This window comes from Magnolia sinica, chromosome 16, assembly GCF_029962835.1.
Source record: "Magnolia sinica isolate HGM2019 chromosome 16, MsV1, whole genome shotgun sequence".
In the NCBI taxonomy this organism is placed as follows: Eukaryota; Viridiplantae; Streptophyta; class Magnoliopsida; order Magnoliales; family Magnoliaceae; genus Magnolia; species Magnolia sinica.
In genome coordinates this window covers 65,738,224-65,761,498 of record NC_080588.1, presented here as the reverse complement: position 1 = coordinate 65,761,498, position 23,275 = coordinate 65,738,224, and the positions used below count along the sequence as shown (strand labels likewise).

Sequence of the window (23,275 nt, the reverse complement as noted above, 5' to 3'; positions counted from 1 at the left end):
AGTGACCCCTCCAATTGGTACTGGTCAAAGCTACGGCTACAATGTATTTTTATCATTTCCGCCTCTCCTTTTTTTCCTCTCATTTGAAGTCATGAGTTGGGGAAAAAAGAAAAAAATAACTGAAGGATCCAAAGCTCAACGGAACCAAACCAACCATTAAAAAGTCCCGTGAGATCAAGGGAATCAAACCAAAAGAGGGATCTAAACGTGTCTGTTACATTAACTAATGCTCATTTGAAAATTGATACTAAGAATTCGGTGTTGAAACAAGATCATCTTTACTTAGTATACCACTTAAGCTCTGAATATGGGTGCAACATGAGCCTAAAAATGAGATAGATCTAAAACTCACTGGACATTATCATTAAAAGCAATGTTGATTGAATCCCACCATTAAAGTTAAAAATAATATTTTTTATGGCATGCGCTCACACACCCCACACATGCCGTGCACTCACACCACAATGGGTGCTTGAACTCATGACCTTATGTTGAAACTCTTATGAATCTACTACCGAGGCATAGGGTCGTGGGCAAAAAATAGTGTTGATTTAACACCGCCACAAAAGTTTTGAATTAAGTGATATTTATTTATTTTCCTTATCTAGTTCAGAATCTCCTAATCAACTATTAGATGTCAAATAAACATTACAAACACTATTTTTCTCCTGGTGTGGTCCACTTGAGATTTAAATCTACCTATTTTTTGAATTAAGCCCTAAATTAATCTAGAAAAATGGATGCACAACATAGATAAAACAGATATATTATAGTGGGGCCCACTAGTCAAACCACCTCTTTTGGATCGGCCTCGTTTATGGGATCATATCCTAACATGAGTTCACAAAATGAATCTAGAGTGTGGATGGAACATATACTTCACGTTGGACCCACGACTTTTCGAGTCCCAAGCAGTAGCTTGTTGAGGAGTAGATTTAGGTGATACTTCGACATCACCTAAGATGGTACAACTATTACCATAGGGCCACCTTGATGTATCTATTCTGTATCATGCCATTCATTATTTTTTTCAATCATTTTAATGAATGGTCCCAAAAATGAAACAGATCCCATTATATGGTAGACAATACCATCAGAAATGGTGGTGATTTATAATCAGTGGGCTACAAAAGTTTTGGGGCAAGCTGATATTTGTTTAATTACCTTCAACTAGTCTTATGTGGCCTTATCAACAGATTGGATGAGAAGTAAATATTACATAAACATTAAACTACATATGGTAGGATGTTCAATCACCACTATTTCTTGAAATACAGTCCACCTGAGATATGGATCTTATTTATTTTTTTGAATCATGCCCTAAAATGATCTGAAATGATGGATAAATGGCATGGATACAAAATAGATACATCAAGGCAGACCCCACGGACCTAATCCACTCCCGGGCACGGATTCGGTACTACCCCTGCCCATCCAGAGCCCAGGATGCGCTGGACGTGTAGCCCCTTAATTAGTAAAGAGTGGTTACGTCATATGGTAGAGGACACGTCAACAAAACGAACGGAGTTCTCCAATTAAAAAAAAACTCTAACCATTTCTTCTTCTTTTTTTTCAACTGTAATGATGTCATCAACTTATGTGGGCCCCACCATGATGTATGTTTTGTATCCACACTGTCAATCTATTTGGAGAGATAATATTAAGGCATAATACAAGGAATAAGTCAGATCCAAAGCTTTAGTAGATCCCACCACAGAAAATAGTGGGGAAATTGATGCCTTCTTTCATGTCTACTTTAGCACATGAAAAGGTTAGATTTGAAATAAACATCATGGTGGACCTTCGGAAGGTTTTAACTGTGGGCGACACTCTCTCCACTGTTATATAGTGGGCTCTACTGTAGTCTTGGATTTGCCTCATTTTTTTTTTCATGCCCTCAAATGATCTCCATGGGGTCCACCATCGTTCATGCAATGTATAAATTTCGTCCATCCGTTTTACCGTATAAATTTAGGGCTTTAACCAAAATATTAAGCATATCCAAATCTAAAGTGGACCACACCACTGGAACTACTGTTGAAAAATTCTTAAGAGGCAACATAAGTTTTAGATCAAGCTGATATTCTTGTTTTCCCTTCATCCGTGTCATTGTGATCTTATGAACCGTTTGGATGACAAATAAACATCAATGGGCCTTACAAAGGTTTCAACGGTGGAAATAAATAATTCCACTGTTTCCTGTAGTACGGTCTATTTAAGTTTTAGATATACTTCAAATTTGGGTTGAACCCCCTAAAATGATATGAGAAATCAGATGAACAGCGGGGATAAAACACATGAATTCATAGTGGGCCCAGCAGAGTTTACTCAATACAACAGGAGCGTACTCAGACGCAATCTGATCTCATAATTGTTTTTGAGTTTCTTGGAATGCACGTTATCTATTTGGTGCGCTGATTGAGCAGCCTACTCGCTGTGAAGTGATGTAACCTAGTTCTATGGGCCCCACCATGATATATGTTTTGTATCCACACCGTCCATTCATTTGGAGAGATTATATTTGGGCATGGTCCAGACAATGAGTTAGATTCAAATCTCGAATGGACACCACCATACAAAATAGTGGAGAGAACGACACCCATCATTAAAAAGTTTTAAGGGCAACAAAAGTTTTTGATCAAGCTGTTATTTGTGTTTTTCTTTCTTTCATGTCTGAGTTAATACATGAACAGGTTGGATCTCAAATAAACATCATCGTGGACCTTCGAAAGGTTTCAATGATAGGCATCACTCTCCCCACTGTTTTTGGTGGTGGGGTCCACTCTAGCCTTGGATCTGACTTATTCTTCGTAAGTGTATGGACGGTATGGATACAACACATGCATCGTTGTGGGGCCCACAAAACTTCGCGACGTTACTTTAGCAGCGAGTCTCGCTACTCAACCTCGCGCACGGAAAAAAGGTAGGAAACAAAAAAAAAATAGGAGAGGGTTGGGGTTCTCTGTGGACGAGTATAAACGCGAGCTAACGCCTCCGTATACTGACGTGGCCTCGTGCCTTCTGACATAACCACTTACCACCATTCAACGAGCTACAAGTCCAGCCCCTCCTGAGCTCCGGACGGGCGGGGGTAGTACCTAATCCGCGCCCATCCATTCCCTCTATCGCATCGGAGGGTTGTTCACCACTGAATCCGAGTCCCGCGCGCTGTCCAGCAGCGAACAGTGTCCGTAAAACGGGTACGTGTGCGAAATCTTCAATTTAACGCTTGAAGATGATTGGTTGTCGAGAAATCTCGACACGTGCCATGCGGTACACTGTACGGCTGCTACCTAGCTGGGTCTGTAAAACGGACACGCGTGCGGTACATCTTGGATTTGACGCTTGAAGATGATTGGTCCTCAGGATTTCCCCACACGAGCTACTGGGGTATACCTGTGTGAGATCCAGGCCAACAATTAGACTCGAGATCGCGAAGATGACCTTGATCATGAAACATGGCTGTCCAATCATCAGTTGGGCCATAGTTTCAAAGGCGAGCAGCGAACATGATCTTGGCCTTGAACCGTGAGTCAACCAGTCTCGACTCGAGGATAAGGCACTTCACGTACAGAGACACGTAATGCGTGGCCCAGATCTAACTCACGTGTCTTCATTGGCACGTGTGCTGCGATTTCCCTGTTCAATCTATTGGTGCGAATCTTCTTATATTTGAAACTAAATAGTACATTCCCTGGAGTAGTACAACGAGTAGTCAGCGACTCCATTGCGTCTCTTTGCCTCCGTCGCGACTGAGGACAGCCAGAATGGGTCGTCCCATTGGGGCCCACATGCTGACATCATCCTATGATCAGGACCGCCCATTTTCTGGATTCTACGCTGTTAGGGCCATCGCAGCTGGATTGAATGATTCTTACCGTCACTATATCACTATATGTTGACAAATTTAGAACACTAAAAAGAATATTACAATGGCTCATATTCAAATGTATAAATCGACAGTCAGGATCCTCACTGAAGTGGATTGCGATAACGGATTCATGACTTATGCGTGACAGTACCGAGAAGATGAACCGTTCAAAATCCATTCCAACCGTTTGTTGTTGGGAGCCCGTGCAACCAAAGACCCTGTGGCCCACCATGATGTCCGGGTGACATTCTCTATCCTCCACCTTCATAGATCATGTTACAACTAAGACCCACCGTTGACGTTTATATGCCATCTAAACCGTTCATAAGGTGAGTCCCACTAGGATGAATCGAAAATCAAAATATAAACCTGATCCTCACTTCTCCTTTGATGTGTATCATTTGAATTTGGATTGGCCTTATTTCTGGCCTCAATGTCTAACATTAGCCGCCAGAAACGATGGACGGATTGGATATCACTAAAAAAATTGGCATCCGACCACTCAAGATGTGGGCCCAATGGAGCGACACATTCAATCAGTCATGCTTCGCGACGGAGGCAAAAGTAACTCTAGAAAGTACAATCTACGTATGTATCGCTATATACGGGAGTATAATACGGCGGCTTCTCTATATAAAACCATCACCCGAAGGCGACTTCGATGAAAGCGGGAATGACAAGCAATTGATTCTCTTTTGTGGTGACCTCTCCCTCTCTCTACCTCCGTTGAATTTCTCTGTTGAATAGACGTAGTTTCTGATGAGAATGAGAGAAAATCGTAGCTGAATTTGAAATAGTAGCTGTGTAGGTGTTGAATTTTCTTTTCTTATTTATGATTTTGATTCTCTACAACAATTGGAATCCTCTCTCTATCTCTAACAACATTCCTTTGTTTGATTTTCTTTGTGAGAAATCGATGAATTTTCTATGGAAAGGTCCCGTTGATTTGGGATTTTTGCTGTAATTTCATTATGAGATGTTTGTTATATATGTATGTATTGAAATTTGTGTAGTTTTGTTGGTTCATGGATTAGTATCTGTAATTCGATCGTATCGAGTTTTAGGAAAGAGAGAAAAAGAAGGTTGTTCCACGTGATTGTGGCAATACGTCCATCCATCTTCTCAATCATGGATGTTATCTTAATCATCTGGTTGATGGGCATCAAATGGATGGTTAAAGAGAAAATCTTTCAGTGGTTTGATTTAACATGCAAAATCAGATGGTTAAGATCATCGCCCCCGCCCCCCCCCTTTTTTTTTTTGAAATTTTTGGGCTGTGATCCATCCACAATGGGACCCGTGGTTTGGACGGTCTGGATTGATTGGAACGCATGTCACGTGTATGGTGGATGTGTTGCCATGGTTTAATGAATTGTGCTGAATGCTTACCAGAGTGTGGTTCTTGTTGAGTTCTTGCATTTTTCTTGTGGACCTGCCTAAAGAGATTGTATCTAGTCCGGCGCAGTTGGGGAATCGCGGCCATCCATCATGCGGGGCCTATCTGGGATGGGTCATGGCCTCCTTGATACTAACCATGTGAGCTGTGAGACTATTGGCTAGCTAGTCTGCTTTGATTGTCAACTTGTATGCCACTGATCAGATATGTTTAGGAGTCTGATCTCTGTGAGTTTTGGATTGTGGTCAATCATGGCGTGGTCCACATGATGGATGTTTCTGATTCGCTGACCTTAGATCTATGTATATGGAGGAGGTGGGCCTAACCAAGAAGGATGGGTCAGGATCCTCATAACCAATTCAAATATTGTTCTGCAGTTAGGGAATTTAATTTACTTACGTTTTGTTGTCTGATGGAGATACTTCATAGGATATTAAGGGTCATACAATGGTATGGTTGTTCATTTAATTTTTGTTATTCCAACATGAAGTTGTGCAATTCCCCATTTCCCATTTTTCAATTTGCAATTACATATGGGTAGTTGAAAATCTGTATATTTGCGGCACTAGAAGAACAACTAGCAATGATCATATGACATTTACTTTAATTTTTTATGTAGTATCAACGAAAAACGATGATGATTTGAAAACATTGAATTTTAAGGCTATGTGATTGCATTTTCTTGCAGATAAGTCGAGAGTTTTCTGTTATTTGAACATTGGATTGGTCTAAAATATTTATATAATTCATTTAAGTAAATATGGACGAGGCGCAAGAATTAGAATGGCTTGAAGCCCAGAAGATTGTTGTTAGCATCGACCTGAAAGCTGCAGCAAAAAAGCAGCTACAGTTTCTTGCAGCTGTTGATCGGAACCGCTGTCTCTATGACGGCCCTATACTAAACAGGGCAATTTATAGGTACGGCATCCAATGACATAATTTTTCTAGTTTTGTAATTCATGGTTCTTAGATGGTATTTGCATAGAATATTATTTCTTTTTTATTATATTTGTAAATTTTGAGGGAACTACGTAGCCATTACATGCAAGGTATTCCGTATTGGTAATGGTGGCTGTAACAGTCACCACCGTTACTGATACGGGGGGTGTAATGACTGTTATGACCCCGTGACGATTGTTTTTTTTTATTTTATTTTTTCGCTTGAAAATTTCTGAAAAACAAAAAAGAAAGAGAAAAGAAAATCTAGAATAATATAAAATTTCCAAATATGTATTTATTTTTTATTTTGAACATATTTATGGTAGCATAACAGTGCACTCTTTGGTGAGAGTGTTGTATTTGGTTGTCTGATGAATTTATGAATATGGTTATCTGTCTGTAATATTTACATGACACAATCAAGCATTAGGACTAGAAATCGGAAAAAAGGAATAAATACCACTTCTTCTTCTTCTTCTTTTTTTCAATTTTTTTGAAAAATAGGCCCTCACAGCTACAATTCACCCAAATTGCTTCAATTTACAAGTTTAATCTTAAAAGCTATAGTAAAAGTGGTCGAAATCTATTGTAGAATAATCTAATAAAGTTTTTGGAATAGGAAAAGTGGACAATAAGGAGAAAAGTGGATTTAAATAGAAAAAAAAGTGACCGTTTTTCAACCATTATGGGAGGTAATGGTCGTTATGCCCCATAATGGCCATTATGGCCCTCAAAAACTAACTGCCCCATTTCACCCCCGTACCGCATAACGGTCACGGCTGTTACCTATATGTATTGGCCTTTACAGCCATATCTTAGCCATATCTTAACGGATATGGAACACCTTGATTACATGACTATCTATGTTCCTCACTTACAGAATGGTACAACTTGCATATTAGTGCTTTCTTTTATATATATATATAGAGAGAGAGAGAGACACACACACACTGCAATGCTCCTAGTTTATTTTTCTTTTTTAATTGTTAATACTGTCAGAATGGTGGGATTTCAATATGGCAAGTATTTGAAACATCTGGTTACATGAATGATGAATCTCATGCTTTTGCACCAACATACATTCAATAAACTCCCGTTGATGCATTTTTCAATGCCATGCACTCTAGCATGATGGAATCAGCAGCTGATGGCCGGAACCCAAAATTGGACCTTCTCAATTATCCAAAAGGTGGAACTTGAACTGCAAGCACTCATCTTCAATTATCATCTCAACCATAACAGTATATTTACAGTCTGTAGGCATATACTGCGTTATTTCTACCATTGGATTTTCACCACATTCTTATTCAGGGCATTAGGTGAATATATTTCATTAGTATTGCTTGTATGGATAAACTCCAACATGATTCGTTTGTGGTTTGGTTATTTGCTCATTCGTGAAGTTATGGATACACTTGCTTCACCAGCACACAATCTTATATGTAATTACTGTTATACTATAGTTTTACTTCCAGGAAGAAGGATCTTATGATGGCCTTTTGGTAATTTTGCAATTGTGAGTTGGATGCCTACATTCCCTTATAATTCTCCACCTCAAATTCTGATTTATGGGGATGCTGATGTTTAGGTACAAGAATTGTTGGCTTCCTTTGCTTGTAAAACATGCTGAATCAGAAGTCCCTCTGGTTGTGCCCCTTGATTGTGAATGGATATGGCACTGTCACAGGCTTAATCCGGTAGGCTCTGTAGATGAGAATTGCATCTATGTTCATTTTGTTTCTGCTAAGCCCACAAACTCTATGGATGGTACACATGCCAACACGGCATGTGCTTGGGACATCTGAGCAATGCATCAGGTGCAGGTTGGTCCCACCATGTAGTTGGCCTTACCCAGAAACCAGGTCAGCTGATGACTGATCAGGTGGGCAACACATGTACGTCTAATGTGGACCATTTTCATTTCTTTTCAAACCATCCATTGTTCTTGTATTTATATGGCACACCTGGTGAGTAGACTGGCCTGTTTTGGGGCCATGTCATCTCCGTTATGTGGTCCACCACCTGATGTGCTTTTTGGATGCCCCCCCACGCACACACTAAAGGCACATGTCAAGAGGTGTGTGTAGCCTAAAGAAAAACTTATGAAAGATAACTAACTCCTGATCCTTGCATGTTATTTTAGGTACAATACAAAACAGACTGTGAGAAGTTTTATGGGAGGATCCTTGACAACTGCAATGTTGTATCAGTTGTTGAAGGGACTTCCAAGCAGAAAACGGCAGAAATTTGGAGCAGTCTATATCCAGAAGAGCCATATGAGCTTGCCTTCAACATTACTTTCTCAGAAGGTGGTGCTGAAAAGTTTTCTGAATCTGTAGAAAACATCAAATATGACCTGGTTTCAGCAGTTAGAAGGCAGAGAGTCTTCTTTTATCAGGTAACTCATGCATTTTGAGTCTTCCCTTTAATATACTGACAGCTTGTGTTGTGTTGGTTTTTTTTTTTTTTTTGGGTCACAGTTGCTGATCCTTCTTTTTTGTAATCCGCTTCTTTTTAATCAAATCATCGTTACTTCTTTTTTAAAAATGATTGTTACAGACAAACCCTCTTGTGTGCCTTCAAGTCTTGTATCCTCCATCTCATGTTTTAGAACTTTTCAAATCGATATTTTCTTAGCTTAAAGATGTTAGTAAAATATTCTTGGCATGCATTACTTTGGTAAACAGCAAAACAATGAAAGAGTGATGAAACCCAAGCACTTGAAGATCCTCCTGCCTATGTGCACTAAACAAATGTTCTCCAGTAGCGTGCTGGAACTGGAAACAGCGTGAACCATGGTGCATCAATCAAATCATGTAATAGTGACCTTTGAACCCAATTTGAATATTAAAGAAATAAGAAATAACATGGAACTATGCAAATATGGAGTCAAATGATTTCTCTGCACATGTAATTGTCTATGGGCTCGACTTGTAGCCTGGTAGTTTTGTTATTCTGTCAAAACATTGTTATTAAACCTTTGAATTTCTTCTCTTAATACTTTAATTTGAATGTCGGCTTAGGAAATATCCATGAGCCTTTTGCAGCCTTTGTCTTTACCTCTTGCATGCTCCATGATTTTCCTTGTTCAGCTTTACTATTCATTTGTAAAGGAATGCTTCACTCTAAAATAGATGAGCTAGGACTCAAATCATTCACTTCTTCTTCTTATCCTACTTATTTTATCTTTGGACAGGTATCAAGACCCAGCATGCATGATGATTGTTTTCTTGAAGGAGCTGTGGCCAGATATAAAGGGTTTCTACATCTAATCAAGAGAAATGCAGAGAGATCCGTGAAACACTTTTGTGTGCCAACTTATGATATTGATCTTATTTGGCATTCTCACCAATTGCAGCCCGTCTCCTACTGCAAGGACCTGGTAGAAGCACTCGGGAAGGTATTAGAACATGATGATACAGACTCTGACAGAACCAAAGGAAAGAAGCTTGATACTGGATTTTCTGGAACTACCAAGCAATGGGAAGAGACATTTGGGCGGAGATACTGGAGGGCAGGGGCAATGTACAGAGGCAGTGCTCCATCTCCTGTCACTGTTGGTCCTTGGCCAATGAATGGTGTGGGCAAGAATGTCATTCCATGCAACGAATATCAGAAATACCTTCAACTTCCCCAGAAGAAGGTTGTGGAGGTAGGTTTCTAAAACCTTTTTTTTTAAATTAGTTGGGTGAATTCCATCATCGCCCAATTCTTGTGTCTTCAGATTTTTATTGCTTGATGTGAATACGAGACATTTGGATAGTCTTAAAACATTAAGTTCTTCAGTTCTTTGTTCCACTAAAGCCAATCTTAGAGTGCATGGTTTATTCATAGTTACATGTTAATAATGTTGCGTTAAAAGTCAATGGCTACGTGCTCAAATGGCTGTTTCTGTCTTATATTTTCTTACAGGTACTTTTGGAGATTGTGGGTATAAAAAATATACCAGCAGGGCATAAGGGCAATCTATCTGTCTTTTTTAGTAAGAGCCAGCCAGATTCATTCTTCAAAACAAGGAGGGTATTGAATATTTCAGCTGAGTCTGGGCAGAAACAGGTCGCTGCCTTTCAGTGTGAACCGACTGAGAAGCTGGTGTTTGCACTCAAGTCCCGTTCTCCATCCCACCTGCCCATATCAAGGGCGCCCAAAACCATGGGAACAACTTCAATCTCTCTGCAAGACTTGCTGGAACCCATCTCTAAGCTGTCAGTGGATAAATGGTTTGAGTTGGCACCCAGTTCGGGCCATGTGGACTCTAAGCCAATCTCTCTACATATTGCTGCCTCGTTCACTGTCCCAGCCATTGCCCCCCTTGTGTTTCACATGGTCCGGACAAGTTCTTTCTCAGTGAACAACTGTTTCTTCCCCCTTCCTGGAAGGGTTCAACCGCTTAGAGGCTGGACGTGTGTTGTGGATGACGCAGGCAATGAGCTCATGAGCATCCAGATGAGGTAAGATCTTGCATGTATAATTTGGGCACTCTTCAGAGTTCTTGGAAAGCAAACGGAGCATGCTTCTTATATTATGCACATTCATGTTTTATCCGCATCCATGGATGGCTCCGGAGTTTTGATAGGGTTAGGTGCCTCCATGGGGCGGTGGGGCTTACCATTGTCGCATTGCAACTTAGTGCACTCCAACATGGTGGGACAACCATGCACGCACCACCAATGAATTACAATCCGACGGTGGGAAGCTACACTGGCACCGCTGTTGTCCACAGCCACACACGCTTGAGCTCTTGGTTTGAAATTTGCCTGAGTCATTACAACTTGTCTGAGAATCAGTTTTAGAGGTTTACTACATGACTCACCCGTGTACCTAGCAACTTGTACACAACCTCCATCACTCAGCTGATAATTGTTATCTGGTGTCTGATTAAACTGATATGTGTATCTAATGGTCACGTCACTTGTGTGTTCAGCCTTTAAATATGGGTCTGAGACCAGATTTTCATATTTTGTCCCCTTTTCTCATCTTTTACTGACAATTTTTGCCATGCCGTATGCCTGACTTAGCCTCTATGTATTTGTTTTGGTCATGGCCAAGTCAGGTAATCAATATCAAGTTTTTAAACCTTCTTGAACAGTATCCTTCAATAATGGGTATTCTTGTATATGGATGTGGACATTTTTTTGGAAAAATGAATGAATGCTTATTTCTTACTGTTCTTGCCTATGCTACAAGACAGGAGCATCTCTGTTGGTGACTGGGTGACTGGTGTAGACACACTGTGGCAGACAAATCCAGTACAAAATGAGCCATTTCTTCTCCTTGTTGCATAATAGAAATCATCATCATCTAAGCCTTATCCCAACTAATTGGGGTCAGCTACTTGAATCCTTTTCCATGATTCCACTCTATCAATGACATAATGATACATGTAATGCTGATGAAGACGAACATCTTAAAATATACGAACAGAATGTCTGCAATAGCGTGAAATGAGTAATCTTTATGACGGTTCATTCCTATTGCTATGTCAAGACGCATGTAGGACAAGTTCGCTTAATAATCCAATGGCCTTTTGAGGAAAAAAGAAAAAAGAAAAGGTGCCCTTGTTACACTTCTTCTCAGCATTTTGTAGATTGCATGAACAAAGACATCTGTTGCATCACCCATATTTGAAAATTTGAAAGCCCTTACTGAATTGATTGCTGGCTTTCCATTGGTTTCAGGAATTCAGAGAAAACAGGGGCTAGAAACAACCATACTTCGAAGAGAGAGGTTGTTGGTGTAATAGGATGGCCTGGGGAAACATACGTGCTAGCTGAGTCTGTAGGAACAGGGTGGGCTTTGTTTGATTCTTCCCTTCATCTTGAGAAGAAGTCCAGCCAAGATGGCCATATTTTTGAGCTCAGGGGTTACCAAATGGTAATCATACTTGGCAACTTGTCAAATGGGAGTGGATCTGCATGCTTTGTTTTTTTTATTTTTCCTTTTTTAACGGCTCAGGGTGGATCTGGTTTCACAACTGAAATGAATTGCAGTCAGTTTGATGAAAGAGAAATCACCAAATGTTAATAGCCTCTCTCCCTAAAAAGTAATGCACCCGTCACTGCAATTCAATCTAATAGTGCATCCAAATGCAGAGTAAAATATCTCTCAAACTCATTTCCTGGATGCTTAAATCCATTTTCTGTAACGAAGAAGTGGTGCTTTATTTTGGACATTGTTTGTATCATTTTTTAATCTGTTCTGTGAACAGGTTAAGCTTTTCCGCGGTAGAAAGCTGGACTATGAACCCAGATGCTGTCACCAGGAGAAACCCGAACAGGACTTCATGACTGCAGTCAGATTCTCAACAGGAGATCCATATGGCAAGGCTGTTGCATTGTTTAACTTGAAATCTGGCCTAATCAAGGTACATTTCCAATGTTTATTCCTTCAATGGCATGCTGAAAGGTCATCCATGCAACTTGAGCTCTGCTATGGCACAGCTCACACGAGTTGGGACTTACAAATCCTACCATCCCCAATTGTTCCAACAAGTCATGCCATATGAAATATGCACCTTTCATCAGGTGGGCTCCCCAAAAATCAGGCTGATCCTATCATCTAGTGGGTCATGTATGTGTCTGTCGAATGTAACTGTTGGCAAATCTTTTGATCACCCATTTTCTAATACAAGTGTGACCCACCTAGTGACATGACTGGCCTGATTTTTGGACCACGGCATATTCTTGGTCAGGCCCACCAGAACAAACAATCTGTATTCCTGTTGAGTTCTTTTAAGTCTAGTTCACTACAATTGAATTTGAAAATTTCCCACACATAGGTCAATGAAGAATGGTTTGCAATGCCCAGTATCGTGTTGTCATTCATACTCTCGGACATTCTGAGGAAGGAAGGATACAATGGTTTTGTCGCTGCTGGAGAAGCAAGTTTCAAGGAGATAGCCGGTCTAGATGAGGAAGCCAACGGCAGCAATATTGGAGGCAAAGACTTGCATGATTCTGACTCTGCCACAGAAGTGGCAGTGGCTGAAAAAGGCAGTGGTTGTGGAGTAGGCTGTGGAAGCGGTTGCGGAAACGATATAAAGAGCAGCGGGTGTGACAGGCATGTTAGTGGGAATGGAAATGATATTAAGAGCAGTGGATGCGGTGGGTGTGGTGTTGTGTCCAGAGATGATATTAAGACGGCTGACCCTGTAGTAATTGGTGGTGGGAATGGAGGGTGCAGTGACTGTGGAGTTGATAATACAAGCAGCGACTCTATGGTTAGGAGTGGGGGATGCGGTGGGTGCGGTGCTGGGTACGGAAATGATATTAAGAGTGCCGGAGGTATAGTAATTAATGCTGGTAGCGGAAATGGTATTAAGAGCAGTGGATGTGGCGGGTGTGGTGTTGTGTCCGGAGATTATATTAAGATGGCCAAGTCTGAAGTAGCTAGTGGTGGGTGTGGAGGGTGCAGTGACTGTGGAGTTGATATTACAAGCAGTGACTCTGCGGTAAGGAGTGGTGAGTGTGGCTCTGGGTGCGGTCAATGTGGAGTTGATATTATGAGCAGCGACTCTGTGGTAAGGAGTGGTGAGCATGGCTCTGGGTGCGGTCAATGTGGAGTACAGAGTGGAGGATGCGGTGGGTGTGGTGGAGGTGGTGGGTGTGGCGGAGGTGGTGGGTGTAGCGGCGGGTGTGGTGGAGGTGGCGGTTGCCGCAATGGCCTAGCAATGAGTAAGAATGCCAATTCTGGGACCTTAAGCATCGAACCATAAGCTGTTAATGGTTAGTATTGCATGGTTATGTTCAATAACCTATCTATAAGGTGGTTAGGTTGCTTACTAATAAAGGAGTTCTTCTCCTCAATAAATGTGTTTTCCTTTTCTTTGATGTATGCTTGCACTCTGGAAATATGGTAATACAAAACTACAAATGAAGACTTCAATAATAATGTTATGTATCTTTTGTTAATACCAGTTTGTTTCATTCACTCAATGGCTTTCCATTCATTCAAAAACTGCTTTTACTGATTCAATGAAAGAGTCTGTATTTGAATGTGTTGCTGGATTGGACCTACATGAGCCATTGTCCGATGTTCGGTCTGTTTGGACTGTGGCCAACCAGAAGGTATTGAGCCAAAAGATGAATGGTTCCAACCATCTGACCATGGCTGCATGTGGGCTTCATCTGGACACATGTTGGAAGGGATTCTGTTGCAATGCATGTAAACTGAACCCTAGAAAGAGAACTTGGCATTGCCGTTTACCAATTCTGCATGCATGCCTTCACACCGATTGCAAATTTGCAGCCTTTTCTTGTTTAGTTGAACGATAGGAATTTTTGGATCCATAATCATAGAAATTCGGAATTAAAATTTTTTATTAAAAAAATAAAAAAATTGAATAAGGAGGCATTTAGAAAAGTTATTTGATTCAAGGCGCGACAAAAGTCACTCGACTTGAAATTGATTCCTCCTCATTTGAAGGATGTCCGTAATGCAACATGAATATAGGAAAATCAATCTCCAGGATATCCTCGAATATTGTCTCGTCATTCCAAGCACACCGCGTTGTGGCCCTGACTCGGCCTGCCAGGCACACCGCATTGTGGCCCTGACTCGGCCCGACGTTTGTAGTTCATGGCATAGCCCCCCAAACAACCAAATTTACATTTCAAGGGCCAAAGCCCTATGCAAAATCTTCGTCTTATAAACTCAAATTTTTTCTTCTTGCTTAGTGGCACTAAACCCCCACCACAACAAGACAAAGACATAAAAAATTAAACAATAAAAAAAAAAAAACTTTATTACTTTTTTGAAAATTTAGAGAAAATTTTCCAAAAATTTTAAAAACATTTATTTATTTATTTTGAAACACTAAAAATACAACATGAACACATCTGCAATCTTATTTTAGTTTGACTTTGTTTGAAGCGTCTGTTTGCGTACGACGGACCAAACCATGGATGGAAAATTTGAACGTTGTATGGGGGCAGACCAATCAATTGCGTCGATCCGCGCCTTGCAAAATAAATGGTGAGAAACAGGAATTCCCAGTGGTCTGCATTTGATGTCCTCGACCAAACTTCCTCCATTTGTTTCTTTTATTTTTAAGCCATGTAAACAGGTGAGATACGGTGATATCCTTCTTGGACCACTAAGTCATGCAACCGACAACTGGATATATTTTTAAAAATCAAGTATTAAAAAAAAAAAAAGCACACTCATATCAATTCCAGTTTTATCTGATAATTGAGTAAATGAATATAGCTTCTATACTCATATCAATTCCAGTTTTATCTGATAATTGGGTAAATGAATATACCTTCTATACAACTCTTTAGCCAGAGTATTGTAATAATGCATTATCTCAGTGGTGATAATGCCACCCACTGTTGAAACCTTTCTAGGGGCCACAGTGATGTTTATTTTCCATCAAATCCGTTCATAAGGTCACTTAACAAGGTCATATAGATCTGGATGAAGGAAAAATACAAATATCAGTTTGATACAAAACTTCTGTGGCCCCTGGAAGTTTTTAACGGTATGCGTTCAATCTCCACCACGTGGTCCACTTGAGCCTTGGATCTGACTCATTTTTTGCTTCATATCCTAAAATGATTTGGAAAAAAAAGTAGATGGCGTGGATAAAACCCATACGTCAAGGTGGGCCCCTCAGAGCCTGCCTGGATGGATTATCGTCCAGGCAGGCCAGGCCAGGCCGTAATCCGCTTCCGCTTACTGTAAGAGCGGATTAGGTGTTACCGCGGGTAACAGCTTAGTGGGTGTTACCCTTTCTGTGGAGCCCACCTTGATGGTTTTTTATATATCCACACCGTCCATCCGTTTCTACAACCCATTTTAAAACGTGGGTCCGAACAGTTAAGCAGATACACATCTCAGGTGGAATACACCACAGGAAAAAATGGTGTTTGAGTGCATCATCATTAAAATTTTCAAAACGCCGATCGTAAGGCTTTTGTAACGTTTATTAGTCTTAATAATGTCAAGAAGACTGAATTAAGGGAAAATACAAATATCAACTTGATCCAAAACTTGGGGCCCACAAAATGTTTTTAATAGTCTTTTGTCACTGTTTCTAATGGTGTGGTCCACATAAGTTTTTTATCTTATTAATTTTTGGGATCTTGTCCTAAATTTAGATGCAAAAACAGATGGACGGCGTGGATACACGAAAAATACATCAAGGTGGCCTCCATCCGGTTAGGGTAACCGGGTACAGCTAATCTGCTTCCACTTACTATTATTCATTTTACACATGGCATGCTAATCTAGACCGTTCAAATTGTGGGCCCTCTTCAGATGGGAAAGATGGTTGATTCCCTGATCAAACAATATCCCAAAATGGAGTCTGTCCAACATTAACTAGATCTTTAACATTAGAATTAGATGGAAAAAAAACAAAAAAACAAAGACCCAATACTTTTTAAGTGCAAACCTTATTATAAAGGCACTTATACAATCGTACAATACCTTCAAACATCATTTCCAAATAAGGAAAAAAAAAGAGTACAAAAATTCTATAGTATTACATATTTTCATCAGCTAAACGAAGATTATGGACGGATCACAGCAACACTCATCAAGGAGACAGCAACAACATAGAGCTGCAAGGCTGTCCAAAAATTTTATTAGTTTCAAGAATATCTGACTTCTAATTACCTTCATCAGTTAATTTGGGCAATGTAGCCCACTTGTTCAAGATCCAAACCGTTCATCTGCTGGTCCTTCAGATGGATGGATCTAAACATCATACCAGTAATGTAATGTGATCCTACATGCCTTGAAGGATTATTTTACATCAATTGAAAATGGACCGTTTGTTGGACTTCTTTGTAACCGTTCGTTTGTAATTGTAAGAAGTCCCTTCATTGACAGCTAGGAACGTGATACTTTCTGGATGATTTTGGAGGGCCCATTGATGTTTGGTGCCTTAGATGAACTGCTAGAAGCATGCCACGTGTACGGAGGTAAGATGAGGTCCGGGCCCGCACATGATCATCATGTGATACCGTTGGTTTAGAACGTGACCCCAACATCACCCTTATTTGTACAGTAGGTTAATTTCTCTCACCGTCCATTTCTCATGCCTTCATTTGTACGACTGTGATCATACAATCATGGTTAGTTCTGGGCCAGGTGCAATTTACCACAGACCCCAGCCGATCATCAGGTGGGACCCACTTGGGCCTGGCGTATATTTTGCAGTGCAACATATCTGGCTCACCCAGTCTACCATGGACCCCACCAATACAATGGTCTTAGTTGATCAGAGGTGGGGCCCACTTTGGCCTCATTTTACTATAATGAGATAATTGGTCCTGAGGAAAAAGAAAATGCATACCATCCTTCAAGAAATCCTGGCTGTCTATTTGGTGGTGGAGCTGCGTAGTACTGAGGTGGCGGCACTACAGGTGGACCTTGATAATAACCTGTAAAAACGGATATAAAGAGGAGGAAAAACAGAAGAAAATTGAGAAAAATAAAAGGTTTTTGTGGTGTCCTCTAATCTTGAGTTTGGAACAATCAATCCGAGCCTCTAGACCTCCAATTATGTAAGTAAAAATTATATACAGACATTCACTTATAAATCACAAAATTTCTTTTCATTCTTTTGGATGTGGGACTAAAGAAATTTCAAATTTTCATTTGAATTTCATGTTGTTTTTGCCGGGAAAGTGAAAATTTTCAAAATATTTGTTTTTTTTTTTTTTAATTTTAGAACCAAAATTTCAACAAACAGTCTTTCGATCTTAGTTGTTGATGTGATGGCCTCATCATGGATGAACCATCCCAAACATCTGTTCAGGTGAAATTCCACTGTATGGTACGACTGTGTGTAAAAAAAAAAAAAAAAAGACTTTTTGAAAAAGATACAAATGTAATTTTTATATTAATAAGGTTTTTTTTTTTATGGGTAAAATTCCCTATTTCAATTAATGAGGATCAAAGGAAAAAAAGCTGGAGAACAACTCAAGATGACCGAACCACCAGACATAGGGGGAATCATAAGGTACTTGTGCATCAGAACTAGCCTCCAGCCTGCAAGTGGGGCCTATCAGTAGGTGATCCAATCCAATGGTCCAGTGAATCCCAGTCTTCTAACCTAAAAAACTTTAGAGGCATCTGCATCGATGATGGGGTCTATCAGGTCAACGGTCTGGATCACACGATCATGTGCCCCACTTGAGCATTTAGGGACATTGTTCACATCATGATACATCACTAAACCTGTAATTTCTCTGAAGGTATAATACTATAAGTAGCCCCAAGCTCTTCCTAGAATGAAATGGGCAGTGACCATATAGATATATATATATATATATATATATATATATATATATATATATATATATATATATATTAGTGGTCAAATTCTCTTAAGAAATGTAAACTTATTTTTCCATCACTTATAATTAAAAAAGAAAAAAAAAAGAAAAAAGGTTAAGTTGACTCTTGATAAAATTCTAAAAGAGACCCACATCAGACAGACCATAATCACTTCAAAACATGAAAAGTGTAGTAATTATTTCTTGATATATGGAAGAGATTAATGACTTAGGGTAACAATATCTACTGAACTATATAAAAGAGAATGACAACCATCCAAGGAAAACCAAAAGACTAATCAAAGATATCACAATAAGGGTGTGTTTGGTTGCACCAAACTAAGCGACAAATCCTACAAACAAAAGAAAATGATATTGTTTGAGCTTGTTTACATATGGTGTGAACATGAATAAAATTTCACCTCGTATCTTAGGTCAGAGAAATTCCATCAAAAAAATAATAATAATACTTTGTAATTTATAGTTACTATTTTTTATCTAAATAATAAAACTTATCAAATTGAGAGAATGTTTTCTATTTCTATAAATTCATTTTATCCAAACACACCAGAGAGAGAGAGAGAGAGAGAGAGATTAAATACCTTGGGCCGGATAGGGATAAGCATACTTGGGGTCATTCATTTCTAGGAGAGAGAGAGAGAGAGAGAGAGAGAGAGAGAATGGAGTATGTGGGATTGTGATATTATAAGAGAACGAAGGATGTATAAGGAATGAAGAAATGGTATACGTTCGGCAGATTGCGTTTTGGTAAAGTTATCCCCAACGTATGTTTTAAAAGGAGAAGATGCGCTTTTTCTTTATTACCACCTTTTACTTTCCCTTCCCTTTCAAGTATTTTTTTCATTCTTTGCACTTCTATCTTGCCATGCCTAATCGCGCAAGTATAATTCGAGCCTTGGTCGGCCACATGCACGTGTACTGGAATCGTCTACCACACATGTTATAGGAAGAGCATGTAAGCAATTAGGGGTGTACATCGAACCATAGGAACTGTGTAACCAAACCGGAACTGTTGTATCGGTCCGGTTTAGTCCGGTTCTAGGGTGTTAATGGTCCAGTTCTAGTTTCAAAATTCGCAAAACCGTTGATTACGGATCGATTCTGATTTAGGGCGCTGTAGAACCGAACCGAACCGTTGACCCGAACCGTTACACAAACCGTAGATCCGAACTTCACGAACCGTGGATCTGAACCGTTACAAGAACCGTGGATTCGAACTGTGACATCTAATGAATGTAGGTCATAACTAACTGATCGGTGGACATCTAATGAACGGTCAAAACAACATATTCAAATTCAACAAAGTAGATGTACATTGAATTGAATTTCAAGCTCGGCAAACAGCATTGCTGAGTCAATCTGATGGTGTGGCTACGTCCCATGTACGCCCAATATCATTACACGTGGCACACATGTACCTTAAATTGAACTATCCAAGTAGTGGGTCCAGTATCGAAGGATCATCATTTAGCATATGATCTTAACTGACTGATTCGTGGACATTTGATGGACCGTTATAGTGAGAAATCTTCGACGATCCAAATCAATAGGAAAAAGTCCATTGATCAGATGTTAGAATTGTCTAATGAATCTAAATTTGGAGCTCTGTCCCATCCATAGTGGGTCTCATTATTTGGATGGTTTGAATTCTGTTACATGCAAGCCACGTATCTAGTGTCTGATTGCTTCGTGTAGGTTATTACAAAAAGAGGTCTCCCATGTAACTAGTTGGATGATAAATTACCATTCAACTGTCATATATGTGTCCACATCTCTAATGTGTAAAACATTCAAACCGTCCAAGAATTGATATGAAATTATTACCATCCATTCACTCTCAATTATATGATTCCAAGACCTTAATAGTATTATTAAAAAAATGCAATTGGACTGGAGTTTAAAAAGCTCTAAACTATGAAACCAATCCGAAACCAAACTGGTTTTCATGGTCCGATTCCGGTTTCACCCCAAAACCAGACCGAACCGAACCGTGTACACCCCTACAAGCAGTACTTAGCTTTTTGTCAGGCTAGGCCATAGTGACGTTTATATGACATCCACTCCGTCCATCAGTTATTAAACATCGGCATACGATCTGAGCCAGAAAAATAGGGAATATTCAAAAAAATCCATTGGTCCAAATGATATGGACGGTGGGGATGGGACGCCCCACGATGGAGACCTTCCTCGGGCGACGATGTTATCTAATTGACATCCAATCCGTTCATCAGGTGCATCCAAGAAGGATGAAGGTACAACAGAAAAATTATCATGATCCAAAACTCAGGTGGGTCATACTGAGCGGATTTAGAAAATTTTGCTGTGATTTTATATTGTTTGTGCCGTACGGTCCCGCCTTTGTTTTGGATCGAGCTTTTTTTTCTTTTAATTATATATAATGAAAAGTAGGTGGCGCAACTGATGGACGTAGTAGATGTTACAGACGGCTGTGATCCCTAAACTGCCCTGACGCGACTTCGGTGGATTCCTGATGTGGGGCCCACCTTCATGTGTTTTTCGTATATCCATGCCGTCCATCCGTTTATCCATTTCATTTTAGGAGTGAGACCAAAAATTCAGAAGATCCAATTCTCAGGTGGACCACACCACAGGAAAGAGTGTTGATTGACCATTAAAACCTTCCTGAGAGCCACAAATTTTTTTTATATCTGTGTTTTACCTTCATCCAGTCTGTCTGACCTTATCAAAAGGTTGGATGAAAAATAAACATTGCGGTTGGCCCTAGGAAGTTTTTAGTGGTAAGCGTTCAATTACAACTGTTTCCTATGCTGTGGTCCACTTGGGATTTGGATCTGCTGCAATTTTTTAGGCTCATGCCCTAAAATGAACTGGAGAAACAGATGGGCGGCGTAGATATAAGACATGTACATCACGGTGGACTCAACGGTCAGGGATCTACCGAAGCTGGGTCCATACAGCTCAGGTGTTGCACCTTGAATGCGCTTCCTACAACAGATGTTGATGGCAATTGACAAATGGTTCTAAATACACATGCGTTGGATATCTCTACACATCGCAGCGTAGGGAGTGAAGAAAAGTGACGGGTAGGATGGTATGATGTTTCGTATTTTAGGAATACGGGCCGTTGAATCATGATGGGTATCATGAGATGGACGGCTCCGATTGCTTCATCAGCTTGCCGCGTGTACTGTTTTGCGATGAATCTATTATGTTGTCCACCTTGTATGAGATACAATCATACAGGGCATTCATCACGCGCGATGCATGGTCTACAAATCCGCCAGGCAATTGGTTCAAATGTGCTACGCGTGTATGAAAAAATCAACAAGTGGCCAAAATCTAACATGAAGGTGTGGCCCACTTATGAGATAAGCAGACCTGGATTTTTTCGAGATGACACTTGATCTAAATGGTTCGCCTGATGAACGGTGGAGATAATCCTACTTCCGAGAGTAGCCTTCGGATTTCTCGGCCTTGTAATGGATGAGAGGGCAGCGGAAAATGCATGGCCCGGATCGTATGTCATGATCGGCAGGGGATTGCGTCCGACCTCCGCTATGGCCTTCAAGCATCCTACAGGATCTTCGTGGTGGCACCGTGATGTATCTGTTCATCCACCCCGTCCATCGCTTTTCATAGATCATTTCAAAGTATAGACCAAAAAATGAGGTAGATCCAAGGCTCTAGTGGACCATATCATAGATGACTCTTTCATTCAATGCTTTGTGCATTTAACGCAACCCAAGATTACTATTTACTGTGGTCCACTAGAGAATTGGATCTGATTCATTTATAGTACTATATCTTAAAATGATCTTATAAAAGGTATGGACGGTGTAGATAAACATATATATATAAAGGTAGGCCCTACACATAATGGTCGAACGCTTATTGGTTCGACTGGAGGTCGGACGCAATCCGCTTCCGTCATGATCGCGCGGGTGTGAAGTGGCCAGTGGGGTGGTTAGCTTCATATTTAATGCCTTGACTGGACGATAACTACGAAAATGCCATATCAGAACAAAAAACTATGATACTCGCTACTCTACGATCATATCCATACGCACGTTACATATATTCCCTACATATTCCCCACGTATGTTCAATCTAAACTGTTGAAATAGTGTGTCCCTCTGTAGATGGTCTGTGAACCGAAAATCAAACTAAAACACTTTTATAAGTCTTGCGTGTGGTCATCTTGAAGATGGACCCACATTAACACAGCTGGATTCAGATGTCCCACACGTGCCGTTCTTGGCTCACAAGTTACACGTGGAGAGGACAACGGATGGATCTAGAAAACTCAACGGTCTAAATTCAACCAAAAAAAAGTCCCGATGAGTAAGATGATAGATCGTCCCATCAATCAGTTTCCTAAATGGTAGTGCATGTATACGGAGACTAACTTCATTGTGTTATGCTCTTATGCGCTCCAACCATTTGCAAAACGGTGGTGACTCATCTTCCTGACATGTGGCCCTCATGTACAACTTTACAGGCCGTCCAAATTGTGGGGTACATTGAGGATGGAGCTTATGTCTAAAAATCAGTCTGAACAAGCAATTATAACCGTACGATTGATGGCTATCAATTGGATGATTAAAAGTATATTATTGAATTGTCCAAAATTTAAAGGTTATTATCATATTCTCAATATAAATTTTAGGTTCTGCTTATCCAAAATTTGGACCAGATACTTGGACGGTTCAGATGGTAGTACAATTAGGCATATGTGTTTGAACAGTCACCACCATTTTAAAACGATGGTAAGCCACCGTA

The 23,275-nt window shown here is 40.1% G+C and overlaps 1 protein-coding gene and 1 long non-coding RNA gene across 4 annotated transcripts; one reads left to right on the top strand and one right to left on the bottom strand.

The window, feature by feature from the left end:
* Positions 1-5,960: 5,960 nt before the first annotated feature.
* On the top strand, positions 5,961-14,116 carry LOC131228514 (glycine-rich domain-containing protein 2-like). Of its 3 annotated transcripts, none has more exons than XM_058224206.1 (9): positions 5,961-6,185; positions 7,795-7,903; positions 8,350-8,604; positions 9,403-9,858; positions 10,119-10,657; positions 11,885-12,080; positions 12,415-12,570; positions 12,985-13,507; positions 13,613-14,116. In XM_058224206.1, exons 1-9 carry the CDS (start codon positions 6,028-6,030, stop codon positions 13,918-13,920), a joined length of 2,700 nt encoding a protein of 899 aa, XP_058080189.1. In that variant the 5' UTR covers positions 5,961-6,027; the 3' UTR covers positions 13,921-14,116. The 3 variants fall into 3 exon arrangements, with proteins under 3 accessions (XP_058080189.1, XP_058080188.1, XP_058080187.1); XM_058224205.1 differs by having other exon boundaries at positions 12,985-13,819; positions 13,850-14,116; XM_058224204.1 differs by having other exon boundaries at positions 12,985-14,116.
* A 2,505-nt stretch (positions 14,117-16,621) lies between these two features.
* LOC131229668 (uncharacterized) lies at positions 16,622-19,254 on the bottom strand. The gene is made up of 3 exons (XR_009163527.1): positions 19,096-19,254; positions 17,509-17,596; positions 16,622-16,779 (listed from the first exon to the last, which is right to left on the bottom strand). It is a non-coding gene; the product is annotated as an uncharacterized LOC131229668 (long non-coding RNA).
* Between the last annotated feature and the right edge of the window lie 4,021 nt (positions 19,255-23,275).

Excerpts from the sequence above, each read along its gene's own strand:
- LOC131228514 (XM_058224204.1), top strand. The coding sequence starts at position 6,028 with ATGGACGAGGCGCAAGAATTAGAATGGCTTGAAGCCCAGAAGATTGTT. Across the intron at positions 6,186-7,794 it reads CTAAACAGGGCAATTTATAG|GTACAAGAATTGTTGGCTTC; the intron begins GTACGGCATCCA and ends GCTGATGTTTAG. Across the intron at positions 8,605-9,402 it reads AGAGAGTCTTCTTTTATCAG|GTATCAAGACCCAGCATGCA; the intron begins GTAACTCATGCA and ends ATCTTTGGACAG.